Source organism: Pseudorca crassidens, chromosome 11 (genome assembly GCF_039906515.1).
Source record: "Pseudorca crassidens isolate mPseCra1 chromosome 11, mPseCra1.hap1, whole genome shotgun sequence".
NCBI lineage: Eukaryota > Metazoa > Chordata > Mammalia > Artiodactyla > Delphinidae > Pseudorca > Pseudorca crassidens.
In genome coordinates, this window is record NC_090306.1 from 54,896,107 (window position 1) to 54,910,576 (window position 14,470).

General features: G+C 42.0%; 1 protein-coding gene across 3 annotated transcripts in view; it reads left to right on the forward strand.

Annotated features, from left to right (window-relative positions):
* TBC1D30 (TBC1 domain family member 30) overlaps positions 1 to 13,913 on the forward strand; it is an 87,276-nt gene extending 73,363 nt beyond the window's left edge. For 2 of the 3 annotated variants that reach the window (XM_067697231.1, XM_067697232.1), the window contains 4 exons: positions 2,107 to 2,219; positions 4,010 to 4,149; positions 6,548 to 6,754; positions 9,995 to 13,913. In XM_067697231.1, coding sequence (XP_067553332.1) covers positions 2,107 to 2,219; positions 4,010 to 4,149; positions 6,548 to 6,754; positions 9,995 to 10,782 — 1,248 coding nt within the window. In that variant the 3' untranslated portion in view covers positions 10,783 to 13,913. The remainder of the gene's footprint in view (positions 1 to 2,106; positions 2,220 to 4,009; positions 4,150 to 6,547; positions 6,755 to 9,994) is intronic. The other variant, XM_067697233.1, reaches the window with a different exon arrangement.
* The last annotated feature ends 557 nt before the right edge of the window (positions 13,914 to 14,470 follow it).

The following is a 14,470-nucleotide window of genomic DNA, read 5'->3' on the forward strand; positions in this document are numbered from 1 at the left end:
TGCCACCCCCTCTCCTCTCAGAGGTAACCAGCATCCTGAGTTTCATGCCTTCATTTTTTCAGATGAGAGAAAGGAGGCCTAGAGAGGTTGGGAACCAGCTTAGTCTCACACTCCAGACTAGTGGGAACCACTGGGCGCCTTCTGCTTCTTCCCAGTGGGGAACAGTTCACTGTTAGTAAATTTGTACTGCTTCTCAGCCTTTTGGGTACACAGATCCTCCTGGACTTCCGATGGGGTTACATCCAGATAAGCCCTTCATACATTGAAAATGCATTTAATACACCTAACCTACCAAACATCCCAGCTCAGCCTGGGCCTTAAACATGCCCAGAACACTTACATTAGCCTAGAGTTGGGCAGAATCATCTGACACGAAGCCTATTTTATGATGAAGAGTTGAATAACTCACGTAATTTATTGCATACTGAACTGCAAGTGAAAAACAGAACGGTTGTCTGGGTCCAGAATGGTTGTAAATGTATTGGTTGTTTCCCCTCGTGATCCCGTGGCTGATGGGGAGCTGCCTTGCCCAGCATCACGGGAGAGGACCTATGGCGTATCGTAAACCCAGGAAAAGTTCCAAATTCTAAATTCAAAGAAGGGTTTCTACTGAATGTGTATCACTTTTGCACCTTCGTAAACTGGAAAAATCATTTAAGTTGAACCATTGTAAGTCAGGGACTGTCTGTAATCAAGTATGTGTGAGATAATACGACTTGGAGATGACTTTTGTGGTCCCAATAAACTGTGTAACTTTGCCTAATAAGCAATGGAGAATCAAAGGGAAGGAATTTTAGTCAACACTTCCTTGTTTGGAATCTTGGGATGTTACACTAAGGTGTAAGCGGATACCACAGAAGTTTGGGGACAGTCAGATGTGCAGACTGTTTAGAATCGAAATTGTGGTGGACTGTCCCGGTGGTGGCTCTGAGCTGTGGGGTGAGGCTGCAGTGCTAGGAAGCCCCTTTCAGAGCCCTCCTTTTCCTACCTGTGCAGATATTAGACATCTCCTAAGCCTTCAGGAAAACAGTACTGTTGAAATGAAAAATACCACTTCAAACTATTGTCCTAGAAAAGTGTTATCAGGACATTTGAATGGCTTCCTGGAAGAAATGAAAGTTAATGTGATTAATATACATTTTCTGGTGAATAAGAACCCGAAAGATTGAAGAAATATGTTTGGAGCAGTTAAATTTTCATAAAATTAAGAGAACAAACAAGATGATTTTCCTCCTGCTGGTAGAATGATACATAATCTTAAAATCCTGGAGGAAGCACAGGTGCTTTTCCCAATTTTATTTATAGATTTTTAACAGCCTGTGCTTTACACCCTGTCACTTTTTTTTCTTTAAAAATAACAGTTAAGGGGCTTCCCTGGTGGCGCAGTGGTTAAGAGTCCGCCTGCCGATGCAGGGGACATGCGTTCGTGCCCCGGTCCGGGAAGATCCCACGCTGCGGAGCGGCTGGGCCCGTGAGCCATGGCCGCTGAGCCTGCGCAGCCGGAGCCTGTGCTCCGCAACGGGAGAGGCCACAACAGTGAGAGGCCCGCGTACTGAAAAAAAAAAAAAAAAAAATAACAGTTAACAATTTTCACCTAGAACTGATTCACAGACATTTGAAAAGGTGGTATCTTTGGAGAAAGCTTGCAGGTGATCGCAAGATTGTCCCCCGGACATAATTGTCTCTGGAAGGCTGACATTTGATGCCTATAACAATCATCAAGCAAAGCTTTGAGAAACGAGTGGTACCTATGAAGAAGATTGATGGGTTCACGGCGAAAGAAGTAATAGGGAGCTGGGAATTTCTGAATTAGCCCATCTATCAAATGAGCAAGAGAACGTCAGACTGTCCCCATTTGCCCACCCATGTTCACCAGTTGGCGTGCCCAGTCCCAGCTGGGTTGATCTGGGGACTAACTGTTGTTTTATCAGTATTCTTTTGTCTTTCTCTAAAACGATACTGAAGTATATTCTCTCCACCTGCTGTGTAAGGAGCAGTATCTACCTCTTCACACCCAAATCATAGAACTTTAATGTCTTTGCAGGATTGATAAGAGCTGTTTAAGGCCACCATTTCAGACTTGGCATTTTTGTTCTTGTTTTCCAGACTGTATATTCTATGGCTCCATTCCCTTTTCCACAGTTGGCAGAGCTGAGGGAAAAATACACCTACAACATTACACCATTCCCAGCCACAATTAAGCCCACCTCAGTTTCTGGGTAAGGTCCTTTTTTTTTTTTCCTTCTTATTTTCATGATGGAAGACTTAATACCTTAATTTGTTATTAATATTTGTTAAACCCCAGAAATACATTTGAAGTAGTTTGGTGCTTAAAATCTGAATATCTCTTTCCCAAAGGTTTTGATTTAAATTCCAGAGGGAGATTTTTGAAAGTGTACTTTCCAAAGAAGGTTGGAACATAAACTGAAGGGATATTTAGCAACCCCACAACTTATTTAAAAATATCAAATATTAAAAATCTCAGTAATTAAAAAAGGGTAGAATCAAAGAAGTGTAGACAGATGAGCTAGTTTAAAATACTGTGGAGACCAGAAATTAACAAATATGTATACACACACACACACACACACACACACAGGAATTTAATATATGAAAATGTAAATCAACACTGAAAAGATATACTATTTAGTAAATGGTGCTGGGCCAATGAGACTCAGTCTGGAAAGAAAGAAAGTTAGAGTCATACTTTACACCATACATCAGGATAAACTCCATAGAGATGAGACAGTTAAATAGAAAAAACTGAAATAATAAGCAGAAGAAAATGTGGAAGGATGTCTTAAGTTCTTTGGAATTGGGAAGGCCTTAATAACTGACTCAAAAAAACCAATAAGGGATAAAAAATTAAGTACTTTAAAAATAATTTTCTGCATGACTAAAACCAAAACAGAGCAAAAGAAAACCTCCGTAAGCAGACACAAAAATATTTGTGAAAAAATATTTGTAACTGATTCCTCTCATATATAAAGTTCTTAGAAGTCAATAAGAAAATGACCACCATCTGAAAAATGATGAAAGTATGGGAATAGGCAGTTTACATAAAAGGCAGCTTCACTTGGACTAAGAGAAATGCAGCTTAAAGCAAGATTGAGATTCTGTTTTTTTCACCTATCAGGTTGACAAAAATTCAAAAGGTTGATGTGCTCTCTGTTGATAAGGCTATAGGGAAACGGGCACTCTTACACTTTGCTCACGAGAGGTTAATTACCATGGGATTTGGGGCAGGCAATTTGACCGTATTTTCCCACATTACTATTGCATATATCCTTTGACCCAGCAATTCTACCTTTCTGAATTATCCAACAAATATATTTGTACACATGCAAAACACAGTAGGTATAAGGTTATTTATTGCAGTGTTGTTTATAATAGTTTAATATTGGAAACCACTTGAGTGTGCATCATTTAGCAGCCTGGTTCCATAACATGGGCTACATACATACAATACAGTGCACACATACAAACAATAATGTATACATACGGTACAGTGCAGACATACGAACAATAATGTATACATACAGTACAGTGCAGACATTAAGAAAAGGATGAGGAGGAAGCTCTCTGTGAATATGGAGAGATTTTTTTTTTAGGTGAATAAAAGCAAGGTGCAGAAGAGTGTACTTATATATAGCATGCTAATACTTATGAAAAAGAGGTGAAAAATGAGACTGTATAGTCATATTTGCTTATTTAACTGATAAGGAAGCTGAAGAGCACATCAGAAACTAGTAACAGTGGTCACCTGTGGGGATTAAGTGGGGCAAGAACAGGGTAGAAGTTGGACAGGGATGGGAGATGGACTTTATATATATATGTATAAATTATAAAAATATAATATATAATTATATAAATATATAAATATGTTACAGAAATTATAATCATGTATATACCTTATATATATGTCATTTAAGTCATGTGGCTATATTACTTATTTAAAAATAATACCACTTTTTGGAAAAATATTCCTTTTTCTTTTATGTTTTCCAAGACGACGTGGTAAGGTCAGAGACAGCGATGAAGAGAATGACCCAGATGATGAAGATGCTATTGCTAATGCAGTGGGGTGTCTCGGACCTTTTAGTGGGCTCCTGGCACCTGAACTGCAGAAGTACCAAAAGCAAGTTAAAGGTAAAGAGGTGGCATCTGTTAGATACTCACAATGTGTTGGTTCACTATAGCAAGGGTAGTATTCTTGTGTCCTATAAATGCCTGTTGTTTCCCGAACTGATTACCACTATTAAAGGTCTTTATTAAAAGTAACTTCTCTGTTACTTTATCATTTAGGAGGATCTCTCTGTTATGTGTTACATGCATAATACATATTTCTTTTTCTTTATGATTCGTTTTGCCTCCCACTCGTCTGATTTAAGTTTGTGTGCTCAGTTCCTTAGCACCGAGCCTGGCATATAATAGATGCTTACTACATTCTGTTTGAGTTAAATTGAATCCATTATAGACTGGCTTCTTTTCCACTATAGAAGTACTCCCTAAAGCCAAAATATTATGGTACCTCTACTTGAATTTCAGTGACCAGAAACTCATTATCTCATAAGGCATTCTGCTAATTCCTCTGCTTAGCCCAGCGTTTCTAGTTTTGAAGAGAGAAACTCCACTTACTAGTTCTGTTAATAGTTCTTCTCTTCAGAACAAAATAGAACAAGTCTGCTCCCTCTTCTGCTGGATGTCTCCTTTGAATCTTGAGGACAGTCATCACGTCCCCCAAAAGTTTCTTCATGGTCCAAATTCAGAATTTCTCAAAGATATGTCTTCCAGAACTTTTAAAGTTCTATAAATTCACCTCTAAATGTCCTGCAGTTTGATAGTATCCCCCTTAAAAAGTGGTGCTCTGAATTGAATGTCATGCTATGTTTGTTTTTTTCTTGCAGAAAATAGATTGGACATTATTCATGTAATGAACTCTTTTGAAGCAGTTCGCGGTTCCCCCACTGTGATCTTTCTTATCTTTGGTGGCAGCTCTTCCTTTATGACATATATTCTAGTTTGAAGACCATTCTCCGTGCTGAAAGAGGACAGAAACAAAAGATGTCAGGCACCTCTGCATTCTCTTTGCCATCTGCTAGCTTTATACTGCCTTCTCAAAGTCATGGGGCTATTTTCTTGTTTTTGTTCCTCTTGCTTAGAAGGCTTCCTTTTTGTTTGTCTGTTTGTTTTGTTGTTGTTTTGGTCGTGGTAGTTTTGAGTATGTTCTGCAAGCCTTAGCTTGTTTTGAGTTTTAACCTGCTTAATGTTCGGTTCATGTCATTTTGTGTGTGTGTTCTTGGTATGCACTCCCCTGTCATCTTTTTAAATGACTTAAAAAAATCTGAACTCAACAAGAGTTCTGTTGGTTTTGTAATGGTTTCTATCTCCTCTTTAGTTGCCTGAATTTTAGCTTTTGGTTTCTAGCTACGGGATCAATTAGTATTTTAACTCTGTTTTTGAATCTGCTTTCTGTCATCTGGGTCTACGTTCCATTTTTTTCCCCCCTGTTATTCTTTCTGTGCAATTATAGGCTCTGGGATGACATGGTCATTTTCTCCTAAATTTCATCCTTAGTCTTTCTTGTTGGTTTTACTTTAGTTAGATTAGAGGTCCTCTTTTAATTTTCTTCTCCTTAGAGAAGTATTTTCAATAAAAAAGAAAGTTTACCAGATGTTCAGTCTTTATCTGAATAACACTTTCAGCAGATGTTAGGATACTTGAAATCTCCTACTAATCTTTTTTCTTAAGCTTGTCCCCAGGCAAGTTTTACATATCGTGTTAGAAAAGCCTAATTTTATCCCCTGTTTACCTGTGTGGCATGTGAGTGTATTTTCACACAGTACTTATTTCTGTTTCTTGGAGGTAATCTCAAATTTATTTGAGGGATAAATCTACTAGTTGTTGGTGTTAACAGGAGCAGAAACCACGTCAGACATAACACACATAGTAGACAGTCAGGAAGTGCTTGTTAAATGAATAAAAACATTTCGTTTCTAGTGATACCATGATCTAAATTCTTGATAATCTTATAGAATGTCTTGCTGTTTTTAACTTAAGAAAAACTCACTTTTAATGACTGACTAAACCCTACAGTGTAAAATTTACAAATTTATAGTTGTGAGTCCTCGTGCAGTTAGTTATGTGGAACCTTGTAAATCCTCATGTGGTTATATGGAAATCTGTACCCTGACTTTAGAAAACTAGAGTGATATTTTTCTAAGGGAATTTTAGAAAATGACAGTGATTTTTTATCTGGAAACAGCGGACCTTATGTCCATATAATGAACAAAGGGGTCATAAAATCAAACAATGAACCCACACAGCTCGTTTCAGACTCACAGTTAGCCTAATAAGAAAATGCAGAAATGTTTTCAGGACCAAATAAAAACAAGTACTAGACAAATTCTAGTGTACATGTTTTTTATGGTTCAGAATTTCCTGGAGGTTAAGATACTACCCCAGGTTATATAGTGTAAGCAATTCCCAGTTAGTCCCGTTCTCCTCCTGTGATAGTGTCTCCTTGTCTCTATTCCTTGGAATATAGAGCCAAATGGGGACCAGAATCTGAGATCCAATAACATTGCGGAGCTGAGTCCAGGAGCGATCAACTCCTGCCGAAGTGAATACCATGCAGCTTTTAACAGTATGATGATGGAACGCATGACCACAGATATCAACGCGCTGAAGCAGCAATATTCTCGGATTAAAAAGAAGCAGCAGCAGCAGGTTCATCAGGTGTATATCAGGGCAGGTAATGTACTTCTTTGAGTCAATTTCAGCTCCGTGTCAACTTGTGAAAGGAAGACCGAGCATTCCCAGGATGTCCTGGGAATTACTGCTCACTCTGGCTCGGCATCCACCAACACAGCTGGCAGGAGACAATAACATCTTTATCTTCTCACTTTTTATTTTATCTTATCAGGCTCTAAATAAGAGAAAGGTCCCAAGGACCAGGCAATTGATGGTATTCAATACTTCTTTACTCTGTATGCTTGTGGAGAAGGCTTTACAAATGATTAGAATGTTGCAAAGCCATGCAGTCCTTGGATTTGAGACATTTGGGAGCTATTGCCTCTTAAATTTCAGGCATTTGGAAGTAGAATTTAGTCATCTGTATACTGGTAAATAATATTGCTACCAGTCATTTAGGTAGTAATACAACAGATGTTGTGATCAGAGGAAACGGAAAAAGCCATTACTGTGCCTGCTGACTGTGGGTTAGCAGTGTCTTGGGAGTCTGCTGAGAAGGACACAATTGTACTGCAGTTGGAAATGCTCTTTTCCAAGGATTGTCAAGCTTCCTTTTTCCTTTAAATTCCCCAAATCCCAATGAACAGTCTGATTTATTGTTTAATATATGCTGATTTGGGAATTGGTTTGTCTTATTTTAAGCGAAATCCTAATGAAAATGATGCCGATCCAGGATTAACCAAGATGTAAATTTGACATGTTTTTAAGAGGCTTGTGAGCTTGTGACTGATCTTGCAAAAAAACTGAATTTACCTTTCCCTTGTTGGGGAGGAGTAGGCAACTTCTTAAAGATGCTTACTTTATCCTGAATCATTAAAAAAGCAATCACAAAAGGAACTAACAACTCTAACACTTTAATTTTCAAAACATTGGCATATACATATCCTCATTTGTCCTCAAATCTATGAGAAAGGCAAGGACAGATATTCTTCTGTCCTTTTAAAAAATGAGGAAATGGTAATTCGGGAAGGCTGAGCAACTGTCTAGGATTATATAACTATAGTGAGTGGTCAGGCCAGGGCTAGAACCCCCATGTTCTGATTCTTTATGTAGTTCTTTTCCAACCACTTTCAGAAGCTTTAGGTGGAATGGTGAACAATTGCCACTGGGTACTAAATCAGCCCAGTGTCTGTACTCTAGTCAGGGGTCAGCAAACTATGGTCTGTAGGTCAAATTCTGCTCACTGCCTGTTTTTATAAATAAAGTTTTGTTGAAACACAGGCATGCCCATTTGTCTACATATTGTCTATGGCTGCTTTTGCACTACAGTGGCTAAAATATTTATAGTCTGGTCCTTTACAAGAAAAGTTTGCTGACCCCTACTCTAGATCCGGGTTTATGTGGTTATTTTTAGGGAGAGATTGCTGCTCAAGGGCAAAGTTTGAGAGCATTGTTTCTCAAACTTTAGTGTGAATACGCATCACTTGGGGATGTGTCAAAATGAGGAATCTGCTTCAGTAGCTGTGGGTGGGACTGAGATGATGCATTTCCAATAAGCCTCCAGGCGATGCCACTGCTGCTGGGTGGGGATTGCACTTTGAGTAGCGGGGGTTTTAGAGGAGATGGTGTAGGATAGGATCAGCAGCACAGGCGGAGAGATTGAACTTGTGCTAGAGGCAAAAGTCCTCAGCTTCTGAGATTTAAAGGAAGGTGGTAAGGATGGTGGTTGAGGTACCAGCTTCCTAGGTTAGGGAGGACGGGAAGTTAAGGCTTTTCAGTCCTGATAGCTTCTGTTTGTATGGAGAAATTGGAGGAAAAGTTGTTTGCTTGGGAGTAAGTTGAAGGTTGGGTGGGAGCTTAAAGAAAGTAATGAAGATTTGGATCGGCCGTCGCAAGCAATGGGAGAGGGAAAGAAAGTTTGTTCAGCGGCATTGCGGACCTAACAGAAATAGGAAGTTATGAGTTTAAGGGATATCAATCCACATGGCTGTGTGATTTCCCCCCACCCGCATCCCCACCCCCAGCAGCTATTAGCAGCTCCTGTTTTGGAAAGGAGAATGTGAATTGTGGATCTAGAGTGGAGTTTTGCCAGGCCTGTGTGATAAAGCCATAGGGATGCCTGGATGTGTGGTTATTGGTGAGGTGTGGTCCAAGGGATCCACCGTGCATCTAGCAGGGTAGGGGTGTAATTGAGCCGAGGAGACGGTGAGAGGTTATGAGAAGATTGAGGGATCAAGGAACGGAAATCTTTATGGTTTAGTACCAAGTATAGTTACATCGAGAGTCTGAGAGCTGGAAGAGTCAAAGAGAGGAATATGAGAGTTAAATATTTTTCACAAGAGGCAGATCCGAGTGATGAGGTTTAGGATGGAACTGGGCAGGTGGAGGATGGGTCAGTCACCGAGGCAGTAAAGTAACCGGGGTAGGTAAGAGGACATAGAGTGAAGAGGAAACAGGTGTCAAAATTTCAGTGAAGATTGGACTGTGACCAGAGGTAGGTAGATAGGAGCAGTCGAGAAGCACAGACGGGAGTTCAGCCACGTGACCTAGATATCAGGAGGAAGGCTGTTTACACAAAGGCGGTGGGGTCTGCTCTTGATACTTCTGCCTGCAGCTGTCGTCCCTGGGGCCATGAATGTTGAAGCTTCATTGGAAATAGGGGCTAGGTCAGCCACAGGATGAGGACGGTAATACTGTTAACAGTGCCTTGCAGGAGAACACAGCTTTTGGTGCTTTCCTGTTTTCAATTTGCTTTCAAAGTCAATTGAGGACACAGGAGTGGAAGTAGAGCCAGGCACTGGATAGCTGTGATGTCACTGCATTTTTACCACCTTCTTATCACTTCTCTCATTCTGCTGTCTCTCAATAATATGCAGTGTGTTGTTTTTCTACCTCTCAGAAGCTGACAGCTGGTAATCTATATGGTCATAGTGTTTGACCTATTATTTAAAAAAAAAATCCTCAAAGATTTCCTAGATACAAGACCTCCGAGGTTGCTTCTCAGACACAAGGCTCTCTGTAAAAAACATTAGGGAGGCTGGGCTCTAATTAGTAACAACGGGTCAGAGTCTGTTCCTTTTTGTATCCTCAGCCGCTTGTCTCCTCCTCTTTGAAGAGGAGGGAATCCGTACCCCAGGCTCTAGGATCGAATTCAGTTTCTGCTGCCTTCAGTTACATGACTCTGCCAAGACCTGGGAAATATGTGGGCAGGGTCCGGGCACAACCTGTGTGTGACTCCTGTTCTGTGCTGGATGTCTTTCTCTGTGGTACCTTTCACACGACCTTTCAACATTTCTTTCAGACAAAGGGCCAGTGACCAGCATTCTCCCATCTCAGGTAAACAACTCTCCAGTTATAAACCACCTTCTTTTAGGAAAGAAGATGAAAATGTCAAACAGAGCTGCCAAGAATGCCGTCATCCACATCCCTGGTCACACAGGAGGCAAAGTATCTCCCGTCCCCTATGAAGACCTCAGGACCAAGCTCAATTCTCCATGGCGAACTCACATCCGGGTCCACAAAAAGAACACGGCGAGGACCAAGAGTCAGCTGGGCTGTGGGGACACCGTCGGGCTGATAGACGAGCAGAACGAGGGCTGCAAGACTCACAGTCTGGGGGCAGTGCAGGCATTTTCCTCCGATTGTGCGGGGGCAGCTCAAAGGGAAGGTGGCAGCTCTGATGGCGGCACTGGGAGGACCATCGAAGGGCAGTCTCCAGAGCCACTGTTTGGGGATGCTGATGCCGACGTGTCTGTGGTCCAGGTGAAGTTAGAAGCCTTGGAACTGAACGCAAGGGATGCTGCTGCTGAAACTGATCCCAAGGTGCACCTGCCCTGCCAGCAGCACCTCCCGGAGCCGCCAGACACACCTGGAGGAAACAAGGCCCCTGGCAAGTCTCCCCAAGGCAGCCACCCGAAAACTCCCATCTTTAGCCCCTTTCCCAGCGTCAAGCCACTGCGGAAGTCAGCCACTGCCAGGAATTTGGGATTATATGGTCCTACAGAAAGAACCCCAACCGTGCACTTTCCTTACATGAGCAGGAGCTTCAGCAAGTCCAGCGGTGGAAACAGTAGTACTAAGAAACGGTGACATCTTTCAGCAACTGTGTATCCACATTCACCTCTTCACGGTGGCAGAAGGGTTCCAGCTGGATGGCTCCAAGAGAGCTTCAGTTGTCCATTGAAAACGAAGAGATAGGTTCAGAGATGAGCAACGGTTCATAAAAATGGGAACTGGAAATTTTATAATGGGTGCTAGAATAGGGATGTCTTCCGATCATCGATACAGTGGGTTCTTGTGGCAAAATAAATATTGTGGTTTTAAAGTGTGAAGTTTTCCCAACTTTTCATTGTGAGCTGTTTAGAAAAGACTTTGTATCTAGGCTGTTAACCCCTCTTCCTTCCTCCTGTTCTGAGGGCCTTCAGGGTGCCTGTGACAACCCCCCCACCCAACCTTCCAGTTCTCTGGGTGTTATTAATACTCAAGCATGCACACACTAGCTTGCTAGAACAGAAACTGTAAAAAGAAAGTAAGTTCCTTAGTTGCAAAGAACTTCCCAATTTCCCTCTTCGTGCCCCCCTGGGGAGAATGTTTGTACGTGTGAGTTTTCCTTCAGTAGTTTCTTTCAGCCGGTCTCAAAACTGGGTTTTATTCTTGTGCTAAAATGCAGGAGAAAAATCTAGATAGCCTTTCTTTCACTTTCTATTTCTACCCGCAAAAGGAAGAAAACCTTTATCTGTTGAAATGTAGCTTGATCATCAGCTGGAAGATCTTATGAAGAGGACACAAATGGGTTATGCCTTAAGCAGTTGCTCTCAACAGCTGCTGACTCCACCGAGCTTTCCTCGAGCTTCGTGTTGGCTTCTTAAGCAGAGTTTTGGTCCTCGTTGGTGGGATGATCCATGGGCTCTATACAGAGCTTGTCTGGCCTCCACCATGCAGCTCATTTACCTATCAGTTCTCCACTGCAGATGCGAGGAGCCTCTGCTCAAAAGCCGGAACATGGCACCTGCAACTCTGTTACTTGAATTTTGTGCTTTTTTTAATGGGTGGGAGTACTTTGTTGAGTACTTTCTTACTTGAACACTGCCTTTCCCTGGAGAAGGCCCCAGTGCTTTCTAGCTCTGTCTCGCCCATTCCTCCCCAGAGACAGCACCTGTTATCTCCACCATGCAGATGGGAACTCTGAGCCACACAGAGGTGAAGTAGTACTTCAGATACTCAAGGTAAATACTCCCGATACTCAGTGTGACTCAGCCACATTGCCTCCAGTGCAGTAGGTGGGTTTTATGCTCCGTGTACCCAGGTGCATTGGCTACATAGGTTCTAGAAACCAAGACTGGGAAGCTATTCACTGCACTCCCTCCTGACTCAAAGGACCTTTCTCCAGATGGTACAGAGTCCTGAGATGGCATTTCATAAAACCAGCTTTGACCTTCTTATCCGAAAACGTAGTTCATTTAAAAAATGCTTCATGCAGCTGTCATTTTGGCTGGACAAAAGGCTCACTCCTCAATCCCCTTCTCCCACCAACGTTAGAAGATAGACTTGGCATTTTTATCCTCGTTCCCTGGAAGACCTCGGCTAGGCTTGCCGGCATTTTGATGAGGCAGTCAGTATTCATTGGAGCTAATTGGATTGCTAATTCTGAAACCAAAGCTATAGTTTTAGAAAGAGTTTTTACTATGAGAGGCACTAATTTTTATAATAAAACAGAGAATGCGGCTGTGTGGGCTTTTTTGCACAGAAAACACAAGAATGATATATACAATGAGAAAAGTTATCCCTTTTGTGGTATTTTTACCCTCCAAAGAACTGAAGATGGAAAATATGACTAATAAGTTATTGCAGTTTGGGTCTTGCAGGAGAATTCTGTGCCATCTGAAGTTAGCATGCAGCTTCTTAAAAAGCAGCCGCTCCCACAGCCTGTGTCTTGGGAAGGGTGTAGGTGGAGAGTTGGGATTACTTCGCATACCACCCCCAGGACGAGACCCACTGCATTTTCCAAAGTTAGGGCAGTGATACGATTTTCTTCCATCTGCTGAACTTTACATTCCACCTTGTATTCTTCCCTCCTCCCCCTTCCCAAGTGAGTCAGAATAGTCATTTCCCCTTGAGGGATGTCTGACTTGAATAGAGAATTTTTCTTTTCTCTCTTGAGTCAGCTCCCAGCTCCCGGAGGGTCTGGGTCTGGGGAGGCGGGTGAGGCGGTGGAGGGCACTTACTGCAGTTCTTAGGCGTGTACCATCGCTGTCTGCCACCTGTCTTAGGGTTAGTAGCACATGCTGTATCTGTTTCCTGGGGTTGGTCTTCCTGAGAAAAGAATGGATGTGACGGCACACGGCTTGGGATAAGTATCTGTTGAATGAATGAATAAACTACTGAAAGGAAAATAGTCCTTTGAGGTAAAAATGACCTCATCAGGATTTCCAAACCTGACAGATTCCTGTCAAAGCACTCTGTCCTGTTAAAGTGCATGCGTTGTACCATGTAATCACCATGTGTATCGGTCAACTTGTGAGCTTTGCCTACTTTAGAAAATAAAGGATCTGCAGTAGCCTGTAGCACACAGCATGTACGAAGAGACCAGTATGGACTTTTATCTTCTTTGTATTGGACACTGTATGCCAGCACCAGTACTTACCAAGTAGCGGTTTCTTCATTTTTAGATATGTCTGTACCCCGTCAGCACTTAGGCCGGAGCCGACTCCTCATGTCTCTGCACCTCGGTTCTCTTACAAAAGCCTCCAGATACTTTAAACCTAGTTTGTAATGTCAGCCTATGGGGCTGTAACTGTTTGGAATATTGTATTCCCTTTTTCAGTCTCTCTTGTTCTGAAGAACTGTACTGATTACAAACATATATGCATAAAGATTCTCATTATTGTAGCTATTGTGACGTTGTTTATCTGAGCGCCTGCATAGAACGCTGTTGTGACCTTCCCCACCCCCTTCTCTTACCCTGTCAACTTTACCCCACCTTGGTCACGTGAACCAAGAGAACAGCCCAATAAACTCCATCTCCGCCAGTCTAATCACTGGGTTGCTGGGTGGCCTATGACCTGCCAAGAACTTGGCAAAATGGCGAGTTCCCAAATATGAGTAAAAGAGTTTATTCAGGAATGTGTGTGTGTGTGTGTGGAAGTATGTGTGTGTATAAAAATAACCTGTGGATCTGTCATTTTTCTTTGTTTTAATAAAATAGAACAATAAGAATGCCATTTAGCTTCCTGGTCTTATGGATTCTAGATAATGGAGAGCCGTGGTCAAGTGTACAGCCTGCCATCTCCCCTCATAAAATCTCCCTTTACTCTTTCTGAGCCACTTTATTTTTTTTTAACATCTTTATTGGAGTATAATTGCTTTACAATGGTGTGTTAGTTTCTGCCGTATAACAAAGTGGATCAGCTATACATATACATATGTTCCCATATCTCTTCCCTCTTGCGTCTCCCTGCCTCCCACCCTCCCTATCCCACCCCTCTAGGTGGTCACAGAGCACCGAGCTGATCTCCCTGTGCTATGCGGCTGCTTCCCACTAGCTATCTGTTTTACATTTGGTAGTGTATATATGTCCATGCCACTCTCTCACTTCGTCCCAGCATACCCTTCCCCCTCCCCGTATCCTCAGGTCCATTCTCTACGTCTGCGTCTTTGTTCCTGTCCTGCCCCTAGGTTCTTCAGACCTTTTTTTTTTTTTTTAGATTCCATATATATGTGTCACCATACGGTATTTGTTTTTCTCTTTCTGACTTGCTTCTCTCTGTATGACAGTCTC